General features: G+C 42.5%; 1 protein-coding gene across 11 annotated transcripts in view; it reads left to right on the forward strand.

Moving 5' to 3' along the window:
• The window catches only part of PUM1 (pumilio RNA binding family member 1), a 125,314-nt gene that overhangs the window by 27,924 nt on the left and 83,976 nt on the right, over positions 1–13,414 (forward strand). For all 11 annotated transcript variants that reach the window (XM_024209074.1, XM_024209073.1, XM_024209076.1 and 8 more), the window contains one exon: positions 8,209–8,277. In XM_024209074.1, coding sequence (XP_024064842.1) covers positions 8,209–8,277 — 69 coding nt within the window. The remainder of the gene's footprint in view (positions 1–8,208; positions 8,278–13,414) is intronic.

A 13,414-nucleotide genomic window follows, 5' to 3' on the forward strand; every position in this document is an offset into this window, starting at 1 on the left:
CCTGGACCCCTTTGCCCTTCATGTTATTCTCCCAGGGGATCCTGCCCATCTGTTCCCTGAGGGAGTTAAAGTCGACTTTTCTGAAGTCCAGGGTCCGTATTCTGCTGCTCTCCTTTCTTCCTTGTGTCAGGATCCTGAATTCGACCATCTCCTGGTCACTGCCTCCTAGGTTCCCATCCACTTTTGCTTCCCCTACTAATTCTTCCCGGTTTGTGAGCAGCAGGTCTAGAAGAGCTCTGCCCCTAGTTGGTTCCTCCAGCACTTGCACCAGGAAATTGTCCCCTACACTTTCCAAAAACTTCCTGGATTGTCTGTGCATCGCTGTATTGCTCTCCCAGCAGATATCAGGGTGATTAAAGTCTCCCATGGGAACCAGGGCCTGTGATCTAGCAACTTCTGCTAGTTGCCAGAAGAAAGCCTCGTCCACCTTATCCCCCTGGTCTGGTGGTCTATAGCAGACTCCGACCACGACTCCACCCTTGTTGGATGAAGGATGCCTGCTTTCATGTGGACGTTCATCCTGCTCACCGATGCTTTCTCAGATTCATAGTCTGCTCCAACCACTTTCAGTACAGAATACTACCTTTAAACCTTGTTCCTGCCCCAACGGTCTGTCGGAGCAGCCTATATCAAATGCAGTGGTTTCACTGTCTTCCCCTACATCGATGATTGGCTTCTTATCGCCAAATCATGCCAAGAGGCCCAAGCATTGACTTTGACAATGGTTACAACTCCTCTTCTCTCTGTAGGCCAGCATACACTGTGACGAATCCATTCTCATCCCTGCACAGACTTGGGACTTCATCAAGGAATCCTTAAATTCCATCACTGCAAGGGCTTATTTGCTGAGAAACATATTTCAGGGTAAGAATGTTATCATAGACCCGATCATAGCTAAGGCTACGATTTAATCACGGGTATTTAGTAAAAGTCATGGGCAGGTCACAGGCAAGAAACAAAAAATCACAGCCCGTGACCTGTCCGTGACTTATACCACAAATACACCATATTGAATGGGGGGGGGGGGAAGCCCTGGGGGACCCATGGCACCAGCTGCCGGGGTGGGGCCTGCTGCCGCTCCAACTGCCCCGGGATGGCTGCCGGGACCCACCGAGCTGCGTCTGCTCCTGCCGCACCCGGGACTGCTGCTTGGCCAGTCCCTGCGGCCAGCTGCCCCGGGGCCACCAGAGCAGCGGCTGGTGCGGATGGCCACAGGCCACTCCAGCAGCAGCCAGTGTAGCTGTCCCCAGGGCAGCCTGAGCCATGGGGTTAGCCACACTGGCCGCTGCAGAAGTCAGGGAGGTCGCAGGAAGACACGGAATCCATGATTTCTGCGACCTCTGACAGACACAGAGAGCATTTCAAGACTGGTCTCTCTCTCCTAGGCCATATGGCCTCATGCACTTACGCCATGTCTTTTGCAAGACCCTATATTCGTTGCCTACAAATGTGGCTTCAAACTGTGTACCTGACAAACCAACAGTCCATGAGTACCCAAGTGACTGTTCCCACCAAAGTGATATCGTCCATGTCCTGGTGTAAGAATTCCTGTCCGGTTTGCATTGGCATTCCCTTCCTTGCCTCCACACCAGACATGATAATCCTTACTGGTGCATTCATGTTGGATTGGGGAGCTCACAAGGACAATCATACCACATAAGGCATCTGGACATCTTGAGAGTCCAGAATGCCCATCAGTGTTCTAGAGCTACAAGCAGCTCGAAGGGCTTGTGAAACCTTTCTCCTGTTCGTTCAAGGTCGCTGTTGCCTTGTAATGTCAGACAACATCATGACTGTCTTTTACATCAACAAACAGGGAGGAGAGAGATTTTTTCCATTGTGTGCAGAAGTGGTCAGTCTGTGGAGTTGGTGCATCAGCAATCAGAGTACCGTGTCGGCAGTCTACCTCCCAGGAAACCAGAATGTGCTAGCAGACGCTCTCAGCAGACACTTTGCAGTCAGTCAGACATGGGAGCTTCACGACTCAGAGTGAAAATATTGTTTACCACAATGGGGAATCCATACCAGAGACCAATTCACCTCCCAAATAAAAAGGAAGTGCAGCATATACTGTTCCAGAGTAGTCCTGGGTCGCCACTCACAGGGTAATGCTTTACTCCTTTTATGGTCAGATCTGAATTATGCTTTCCCTCCACTACCACTCCTGCCTCAAGTTGTGCACAAGATTTGGCATTGCCCCCAACTGGCCCAGACAGCTTTGGTTCCTGAACCTCCTGTGTCACCTCGTGCACCAATCATTATTCCTACATTTCCTGATCTCCTGACTCAGGGAAACAGCAAGATCAGGCATCGCAACCCACATCTGCTTCATCTTAGAGCCTGGTTTTAGAGCGGGCATCATCCTCAGAGCAATCATTGTCTGAAACTGTACAGAACATCCTTTGTAATAACTGGAAGGATTCCACTAGGAAATGTTACCTAGCCAAGGGGAACCATTTCTCTGTGTAGGCGCATCAAAGATGTATTTATCTGGAAGCCATAGATATTCCTTTCGTTCAGGACTGTCTTCTTTCATTGAAGACAGCAGGTTTGTCTGTTAGTTCTTATGGGTCCACTTGGCAGCAGTCAGTGCATCCCATCTGCCTTCACAGTGCTACTCGATCTTTGCACATCCTCTGACTAGCAAATTCTGGGAAGGCCTAATCAGAACCTTTCTGCCGATAAAAAAGCCTACTCCTCAGTGAGGCCTGAACCTTGTTCTCTCAGTACTCACTAAGCCAGTGGTTCTCAACCAGGGGTCCAGGGTCCCCTAGGGGGGCACAAGCAGGTTTCAGGGAGTCCGCCAAGCAGGACCAGTGTTAGATTCACTGGGGCCCAAGGCAGAAAGCCTAAACCCTGCCGCGCAGGGCTGAAGCCCGGGGCTGAAGTAGAAGCCTGAGCAGCTTTAGCTTCATGGGTGCCCCTGTGGCATGGGGCCCCAGGCAATTGCCCTGGTTGCTACCCCTTAATGCTGGCCCTGGCTTTTATATGCTGAAAACAGTTGTTCGGGCACTGGTGGGCCATGGAGTTTTATAGCATGTTAGGGGGGGAGGAGGGCGGGTTGAGAAAGATAAAGGTTGAGAACCCCTGTACTAAGCCACTTTTTGAACCATCACTTTCTTGCTCCATGTATCTCCTACCCATGAAGGTCGCGTTCCTGGTAGCCATCACCTCAGCCAGGAGGGCTGGTGAGCTTGGAGCCTTGATGGCAGATCCTCCTTGAATTATATTCCAAAAGGACAAGGTTTCATTACATTTTGACACCCTAAATTCACCACCAAGTAGTCAGAGTTTCACCTGAACCAGTCTATCCACTGTGTTCTTCCCAAAACCTCACGCATCCTCCGAAGAAAGGAGGTTCCATTCGGCGAGCCTTAGCCTTTTACCTGCAGATAACGAAAACAATCAGGAAATCCCCTGCCTAGACTATTAGTTACCATAGCAGAAAGGGTCAGGCTATTTACTCTCAAAGAACTTGAAATAGATCTCGGGCTGTGTTTTGCTCTGCTTTCACCTGTCTAATCTTTCCTCTCATAATGGGGTAAGAGCTTATTCCACAAGAGCTCAGCAAGCAACATCTATGGTGCTTCTGCTTGATACTTGTAAGGCAGCTATGTGGAGCTTAGTCCACACATTTGCTAGACATTATGCCTTGGTACAGGACTCCTCTGCTGATGCATTTTTTGGGCCAGCAGTCCTTTGTTTGGCTTTTCAGTCTAACACCTTGCACCCTCCTCCTATTTGAGTACTGCTTGTCAATTCCCCACAGTGGAATACGCACAGGGACCAGCACTTGAAAAAGAAGAAAAAGTTACTTACCTTATAGGGCCCACTCTTCTTGAAGAACCTCCAGTTACTATCCTTTATCTGCTCTTCTTCCCCTCTGCTTTGGATCTTCTCTGATTTGTGGTGGAGAAGGAACTGGAGAGGCAGTTGGTCCACCCCACCCTCTGTCTACTCAGTCAGAGGCATGGAATTAGCTGGGGCGCATGTGTGGACCAATGGACGCTGCTTGCAAAATTCTCCAGCTCCAGGTGCATGGAGCGCATGCGTATCCCACAATGGAATACAGATAGGGACCACACACCTCAAAGACCCTCCAGTTACTATAAGATAAATAGCTTTCTCTTATTTACAGATTTTTTTTTCTTTTAAAATGCACTTTAGGAAGAAAGACAGGACAACTGTCCAATTGACTCTGCAAGAAAAATTTAGGTAGGCAGAACATAATAGCTAGAATTGGAATTTGACTAGAACATGAAGGTTAACACCTTTTGGTACACTTATAAACATTCTACACATTTTTTCATGACCATAACAAGTTAGGACCTTTTTGTTTTGGGTCTCCTGTACCACAGTATCCTCCGTCATTTGCTGGGGCACCATCTGAGTGCCACCTACTGAATCACTTCTTGGGGTATTTGTATTCCTTAAATGTATCCTATCTAAGTACTGACCCCAACCCTGCTTAACTTGTGTGGTTTGATGGGGATCAAAGCACAAGAAGATACAATTGAAGGCAAAATTATAAATCTTCATGCTGTTTAAATGGCCAGTGAACTGAGAGTTGCAAGTAAGTTAGCCTTGGAAATATTAAGAGCATACATTCATATTTAAACTGCAGCACCATATGGTTGATCACTGAGGAGTTATATCCTGGTTTGGATTTCTGATTTGCGTGAGGAAGCAAGACAGTGGTGGATCTTGAATCTTTTTTTGAACCTTGACATACAGTATTTCAATATGCTGTCCTACTATCCAGTTTTTCTCAAGCTAAATTTACTGAATTTTGTCTAAAAAGAGAATAAAGCACGGTGAAAATAACCTCTGAATTTGGTGCTTGTTAAGTAATGGAAATAGTTAGACTTCAGTCCATAGGTGCTTTGTAAACCTAATGGTTTTTTTTTCTGCCATTGCACCCAAATCCCGGTGGTCATCTTTGCTGTTTCTATTACTGCCTGTTTTTGTGAGATGGAAAAGTGTCCATGAGCTACCACTGAGCTGCTTTTTACCTGGCCCAAAGGAGGATTTGAACCTAGGTCTACAGAGGCAACATGCACTAAGCTTCCACCTCTCCCCCCACAAAAAGAGAATACAGCTGCTCTCTTCCCTTTATGGAGTGGGTCCAGAAGAGGCGGAGGAAGGTCTGTCTCCCAATGCTGCTTCCTCCAGCATCTCTCCTTCCAGAGTGGGGAGCCAGGTCCAGAGGGTTACCCTGGGGTCCACCCAGGTTATCCGGCCACCATCTGTCCTTCCAAGGTGCCCAAACCTGGCCGCCTCCTTCCAGAGCAGGGAGCTGGGTACAGGGAGTTCAGTACTTCTTTTTTTAGGACTTGAGCACTAACGTAAACCCACACACGCATGTCTTCTACTGCGTTGCCTTACTTCAATATGCAGCCTGGTATTTACACTCAGACTAACTTATTATTAGCATAAACAGATCGACCCAATGTAGTGTATTGGATTTTGTTAACATAATCAGTATTTTCATGTGTTTGAGTGGTCCAGAATTTGGCAAAAATCAGTGTGTTTAAAAAAAAAAAAAAAAAAACACACACAAAAACCCAACTAAAAGCTTTTGTAAAACCCAGGATTTTTTTTGTAAAAGCTGAAAACAAAGTCCGTGGGAATGCTGGAATATTGCTCATGTACCATCCAAATATCTGGAACCATTTTACTAATTGCCCCTTTAATACGCAAGTGTGAACTGTAGAGGCTGATCTGTCTAGTTTGAATCCTGTCAGCTTTGTTGGATTCAGGCATGCATGCGCCTCTGTCCTCCATCCCTTCCCACTCTGCTTGCTTCGTTCTTGCACACAAGCTCTCAGTGCCCAAGGTTTGCAGCTGGTTGTCTAAGTGAGAGTGGAGGATTGATCTGTGCTGCAGCCCTCGTTTTGATATTCTTCCTCTCGCTCCTGAATCGAGTTTACATTTTAAAACAATACTGCTTCTTTTGGATCATTAAAAGATGGTTGAATTTTTAGGCCTGACAGTTTTGAAAGATTAGCACTGCACGCACATAAGAACATGTTAACTGCTGTGCGTTACACTTGGTAATCATTGAGGAAATTGCTAGTTTCTGGTACCTGGTTGTCTGGAATATCTGATTAGATTATTGAGCCCTGTAGCAAACATACACAAGTCACTTTTTCAAGTAGTCCCATTAAACTCAATGAGACTGCTTATGTGAGTTAAGTTACATGTACCTTTGCAACACTGGAGCCCTAGTCTGTTGTTATAGTTGGATTGTTTGAAGTAAACTGTGTTTATAGGGGAGATGTACCTGTAGTTTAAATGTAAGTTTCTGTGATGACACTTCCTGGAGTTCAGTAATTGCATATTGACTTTTGTATTTTTGCACCAGAGTTAGTGTTACATGTATCGGTGCCATAAACAAAGAATATTTTTGACTAGTGATTGTGAGCCAAAAGAAGAGTCAATATTTTGTTCTCAAAATATAATTTCAAAAGATATTGTACATTTGTATTGCTGATAATTGCCCATAGAGACACGTTGAAATATTGGAACATCCCTAATATAGACTTATAGAGTACATGTCGTCTTGTTTTTTTCCTTTACCTCACTTTTTCATTTTAAATCTTTTTCTGTATTTTGTTTGCAGTTCTTTTTTTCTGCCATTATCCCCTCTCTCCCTCTTTCCTTTAATTCCTTGGGTCTTCCGGCTATAACTTTTTCCTTCTATCAGTTTTTCTCCCCCTCTCCAGCTTTTTGAGATTAATACATGGAGTCAAGGGAAAATAATATCTGTCTCCCACTCCCCTAGATTCTTCCCTCAATCTCCTCCCGCTGTAGTTCCATGCTCCTAGAGATGGAGTTACAGGGGTGTTGAGGTTGGCTCCTTCATCTTTAGACAGGCTTCCAAGGGTGGAGTTCCTTAAGGTTGCTGCTGCTGCCACCTTTCTTCATCCTTGAACTTAAGCGTGGAAGAAAGGAAGGTGATTCACAGAGTCAGAGATGATTCTGGATGCTTGTAAGGAGTTGGGCGTGAGAAAAATCTAAAGAACAAGTCTTGGAGCAAAAGTTTGGTGACATTGTTGACACGGTACATGAGTGCCTCTCAGGCCTGTGCTGCCAAGGTTTTAGTTTACATTTTCCTACTTTTAGGGAGACATTTTATATGCTGGAAGTCTTGAGACCTCTCTTTGAATCTAGGTTTTGTCACTTACACACTGTGACTTTGGGCAGGTTGCTTCCCTACTGTACCTAGCCTGTCTATCTGCAATATGGAGAGTGATTCTTACTCACCTTTGTAAAGCACTTTGAGTTGTATAGATGAAAAATGCTGTGTAAGCGCTAAGAAATATTAGAACACTACAAACTGTGCTTTCTCTCTGAATAGTTCTTGTGTTGAAAGCCTTTATTAATGTTTCACTATGCAAAATCATTTTTAAACGGTTTGTTTTGGGAGAGGAGTTTTTATTTATAATGTGATTTCCAACTCTTTGATCAGAGAACCTGCTAAGTTGCTGAAGAAACTGTTGTAACCGATTCCTTAAGGCTTATTGTAAATTTGGAATAGTATAAGGATGTTCAGAGAATCTAGTATTTTTTTAAAAACTAACATTGTGCATCTGAATTTGCTCTTTCTATCGCTCTTTCTATCCCTCTCAGGCAGAATGTGTGGCACCAATCTGTGTGGATCAGATAAACTCTTTTCAGATAAACTTTATTAAGGAGCCATTGTCAGCTCAGATGGTGAGGTGCTGTTTAATGCTGATGATTTTATGCTATATACCCTGCCAACCTGTTGATTTTAAATGTTAGTGTATTACTTCAGAATGTTTTTATTCTTCATTGTTTAATATTATGAATGTTGATTCTACCCTGTCTTCTAAAGGAGGTCACGTTAACCTCTGCATTTTTTCATTTGCTTGTGCACAGAGATATTAATACAGCTCTTTTTGCAATATTAATCTCTACTGTAGCAAGGGAAATCACTCTTAGAGTTGCTTATTTTTACTTTCGAATATATGTGTAGAATTGGTAGAAAATATACTCCAGATTTTAAGAGTTGTAAAGGTAAGTCATATTTTGCACCTAAACAGCCTTGTGATGTACTTAATAAAGAATAAGGTTCACTGGCATTTTATGTCTGAAAAAAATAAATTATAAACTGATTACCTTTTTGTTTGTAATTGGAATGAAATATAGTCAGTGCCTCATATTTTTCTCCTCCATTTATAATAGGTGCGTTCAATGGATGAACTGAACCATGATTTTCAAGCACTAGCTCTGGAGGGAAGGGCTATGGGAGAGGTAAGTGAAACATCTTTAGAACAGATTTTTGTGTGTGTGTGTGATGGGACGAAGGGAAAAGAGATCATTCTTCAGAAATGAGAGGTGGATTCTCTTCTCAAAACTACATCCGCCATTCCTCCCTTGAGGAAGTCCTGCATCATGGCTGTTGCAAAAAGTCTGTTAGGAGGTACTCCAGCCTAGGAAGAGAAACATCTAAGCCCTCCAGGTGTTCTACCATCAGCAAGTAATAAAATAGTGGTTGTGCTGAATGGTGGAAACATTAGAATGGAGCTTGCTTAGTTTATGTGAAGGGGTTTATATGATGGGTTTGTCTGCAATACCAGGGAACTGGAGTTGATGCCCCCAGAGATCCCTTCCAGTTCTATGGCCTGTGTTCCTGTGTCTTGCTACCAGGTATCATACACTTGTCGCATGTTCCTTTTAGGTATACAGGTAATTAATAGACTACATAACCAAGGCTTTTTTTTTTTTTTTTTTTTTTGTGGTATGTAAGTGACTGTTCTCCATTTCTTACTATGGGCAGCTTTAGCTATTGTGATGAAGTTTAAAAAGCTATACATGGAGAGCTTGCAGCTTTAAACGAGTTAGACATCTTAACCTCCTGCTTCAAAACTGATGGGTGCCTATTTCTGTGCAAGTCACTTAGAACACTGCGAAGGGGCAACGTCAAGGGTGGTACCTGGGGCAAAAAGCAAGATTTCCCCCATCTACTAAAGTGGTCCTTAGTCCGTGAAGTTGTGTGGGTAGAAAGTTCTCTTAAGTTTACTAATGCCAGCAGAAGAATTAGAAAGAAAGTTAGCAGGTCTTAAATGAAAAGAAGTAATAATAATTTACTTGATTCTTGTATCCTAAGAGGAATTGTAGAATTACTAGAGTCAGACATGGTGTGAAGTGCAAGAACGAAAATGACCAGCCCAACTTTAAATGTCCATGTTAGTTGCAAAACATGTTCTGCTCTCCTGGTCTCTTACGGCTCACCTTAATATTCCTTCTGCTGTTCACAGACCAGTTTATTTTCTCTTCTGTCTTGTGAGCTGGCTGGTTGGCTCCTCAAGCCAGTATTATTGTCAGAGTGGATAAAAATCAATGATTTAAAAAAAAAATACAGGTTTATTTAGAATTAAATTTGAAATTGACAACCTGTGTTAAGGCCTGAACTTATTAGAATCCTATTAAAATAATTTAAATTCAGTTCAGTTATTCAAGTAGTAAATGTTTGCTGCCAAAGTTTTAAAGAGAGTCAAGTTATTGAACAGGTAGAAATGTCTGGTTAAGCACCTGGAACCACAGTTTGAAGAGCCAAACCAGTTTTTGACAGCTGTAGGTGCAGAGAGAATATTTATTTTCAGTCGAGTGACTATTTCGATTCAATCACTACTTCATTCAAAGTTGAGAAACCTATTGGAGTTGGAAAAAGCAGGAAAGGCTGTTTTCCTCTTTCAATATATGAATAAAAATGGAGGGGTGAGGATGAGATCTGCTAATTCTGAAATCTTGAAGGACATGGTTGTTGGGATAATTTCAGTTTGCTAACTATAAATAATACTTTGTTTTAATAAATCAGTTTTAAATGTAAAACATAGAATCATAGAAATCTAGGGTTGGAAGGGGTCATCAGTTCCTGCCCACTGCTGAGGCAGGACCAACTAAACCTAGATGTTTTGATAAATATTACATATCTAGCACATTTAAGATCATTTAAAAATGGGTTGTGCATTTTTAATTAAATTCCAGTTTCCATCCAAATGCATCTTGACACTAATCATTTAATAAATAATGTATCATTCACTGTTCTCTATCATAATGTAAATATTAAGAATCAGAATAAATGTATCTTAAGCTATGAAGTTACTTAAAAGACCATGTATAGATATAGTATATCCTCCTAATTAGGTGAAAAATTAGTTTAAAGTCTGTATTTAGTTGCAAATCAACATGTTTTAATGATTACCAGCCAATGAGACTCGACCTTTCCTTAGAAAAATAACAAAGAACAGAAGCAAAAAAAGATTAAAATAGATGTAAATCAAGGCTTCCTGATTCCTGATTGAAATCACTCCACCCTGTTATCAGACTTAATTTTTGTAAAGACCGTGCCATTGCTGTTTACAAAAGAACTTTGCATCGTGTGCTATTGTTCTTTATCCATGACAGCTTAGTTTAGGTGTAATGTATATTTAATTTCTAAAAAAATCCACATTGCTTATTCCTCAGATTGTAATGCCTTTGATGTCTCTGCTCCCTGGCTGAACAGCTTAGCTATTTGCAGTATTCTTCCACACTCTGGTTGGTTTGCAGTAGGGGAGTATTGCTAGGGAAAGCTTTAACGTGTGCACTTGTCTCATTGCTGGTCATAATGTTCTGTTTAGTACTCACTGTGTGAGGGTCCACAGCCTACATAGATGTACTGTATCACATATTATAGATTGAAAGTTGATTCCCTCTCCAGCCAGGGCAAGACCTTTTCTCTTCAGCACATTTTCTAGAGCTGTGTCCAGTCAGGTTTTAAATACTCCAAGCAGTTGGGCTTCTGCCACTTCCCTTCCACTCTTACGGCGCAGTACATCCCCGGAAGCTTTCCTAACATTCAGTGGAAATTCTTCTATCCTGAAGTTTGTCCTCTTGTTACATCTTTAAATAATTCCTTTGCATCCTTAATGTTTGCACCTTTAATATATTTGTAGACCATTCTCTGTCCCCTCCTTCCTACGTAGGTGCTGCTTAACCAAACTATGCATGTTTAGTTCTTAACCATTCCTCATAAGTCGATCACTCCTGCCCCATATAATTTTAGTTGTGTGATAAATAAAAACAGTTCACCAAGCTTCCCAACTGGTCCCAGCATTCAATTGCTGGTCAAATACCACAGTGGGGTTGATGCCCAGTACGAAAGTAGATAGACCTATTCAAAAATAAAACTGCAAAATAGATGATTCAACAGGCTTATGCTCAAAGGACAGAGCTACACCAAGATAGCTCTTCCAAGGTATTTTCAGTGTTTGAATCATTGCAAGAGGCAAGTAACAAAGCTCTTAAGTGGAACTAAGATAAATCACAAAGTCTGATCCTGTCCTTCTTAGAGGATCTTAAAATATGTTCCAGTGCAAAAAGGCCCCCTGGCAGAGTTCCTTGGATTACAAACATCATCCAGTCCATATGAAGCTAATATGTTGAAATCTGCTGTGTGGAATTACAAAAATCCTGCCCATTCCACCTTGAACTATTGTCACTATACAGACCTCCAAAAAGAAAAATACTTGCTCTCCTCAAGCTACGCAGAAATACTTTGGATAATATACACAATATTACCAAATCTCTCTGTAGTATAGCTCTATTCCATATACATTACAGAAGAGGCAGTTTGTTAGTGTGTAGTGGCTTCTTTTTTCATTAAATTTATTCTTTCACTAAGACAAGGAAGTTTAAAAAATCATGCTCCTTGTCCACCCCCATTCTAGTCTGTTTTGGAGACCAGTCCCATTGAGGGTGTAGATTCCATTGGTGACCTTTTAGTGACATTCCCATTTTGCTTTGGCAAATGCTACTCTTCAAAATGCCTTTCTTCTTATATTTGGTATGTTGTGAGAAGTGCAGAATTGCACCTCTGGAGAAGGGCCTCTTCTGTAGCCATAGAAGAGGGACAGCACCAGCCCAAGCTTCTCTTGCACAGCTCCGTCATTGTACCTGGAGGGACTACCTTGGACCGTGAGAAGTATACTTCAGTCTGTACAGCCCATTCAGTCCTTGGCTTTTGCTGAGAATCTTGGCGTGTTGATACTGGTTGTTCTTTCCAACCAGTTCCCAATAGGCTACCAGACTTATTTGACATACTGGGTAAAAGCTATTTAGCAGCCTGTTGTAGCTCTTAGTCACTATCAAGTTGGGGTGGGTTTAAACCAACTAATTTGAATTGCAGAAGCTTAATAGCTCATTACAGATTCACTGACCCAGCCCCTAAAATGCTAGTTTTTAAGAGTCATGTGATTGGATGCTGTCTTCTCAGTTGCTAAATTCAATCTTCCCAGGAATTGTGATCCCTCTTTGGGAGTCTGTAAATGGCTGTTCTTCCCCATCCCTTTGCAGATGTTTAATGACATAGGATAAAAATGCATGTTTGACGTTTCATACAGTAGTAATTCAGAACAAAATATTGCTGCTTCCTGAATTACACCATCTCTGTGTGTTTTAAACTTGCTGTGTTAGTGACTTTCACATGACTATTTTGAGGTCTGGTCCCTCCATCCACTATTCGCAAAGATCAGGAAGCAGTGTTGGGCAGGTGCTCGGAGTAGAGTTCTTATCCCTTTTGCAAGACACATCTGACCAAATTGTGCCATTTGGTCATAGGCCCACGATGGCTCTGTGTAGAACCTCTCTGCCCTATGAGGAACGCAGGGAAGTAGTGCTTAAGAAGGCACATCCCACCCAAGCAGGCTGGCGTGCCAGAGGATGGTGCAGGCTGATCCAGTCTCTCAAGGAAAGAGGTTCATGGTCCTAGCTCCTTCCCAGAATCTTTGGGGTATCATGTACCCCTTAGGCACACACCAGTGGCATGCACAAGAGGGCATAAGGAAGGCTCCTTGCATGCTCCTCTCTCCACCTGCAAAACTGTCTGATCCTTTAACAGGAGGGTAAGGTTAAGTCCTGAGAGTCCATACCTTTAGGAATCTAGATACTTGGCTTTTGCCGCAGGAATGAATCTCTGTCATTTAATTCCTTCATCTACTCTGTTTAACTTGATTGAGCAGTTTGCTCACTTTACAGCCACATCATTACCAAAGCAAATGATGTGATGTTCGATGTTGGTGATTCTTGCGTCTAGCTTATCTGTAACTTGTTTTTAGCACAGTTGATGCTTTTGCTTAGCTGCCTTTTTTCCCCTTGTGCTGATCTAGTTCTGATTATTATTTTCCTGCCTTGACAGAAAAACTGGAACTGAATGCAAATTAGATCTGTCTCTCTGTTTTCTCCCATCCCTTCTGTAGTCAGATTCTTTGGAATCTAGAGAATATCAATTCACTTGGTTGCAGTGAGTGTTGAGAGGGGAGTCCAGGAGGTGTGGTTTGGCTTTAAAGCAGGATAGTTGTGTTCCCAGTTGGCTTCCTTCTCCTTATTCTACAAAATGTTTGCATCT

Source organism: Terrapene carolina, unplaced genomic scaffold (assembly GCF_002925995.2).
Source record: "Terrapene carolina triunguis isolate 2854851 unplaced genomic scaffold, T_m_triunguis-2.0 Scaffold236, whole genome shotgun sequence".
NCBI classification, from domain to species: domain Eukaryota; kingdom Metazoa; phylum Chordata; order Testudines; family Emydidae; genus Terrapene; species Terrapene triunguis.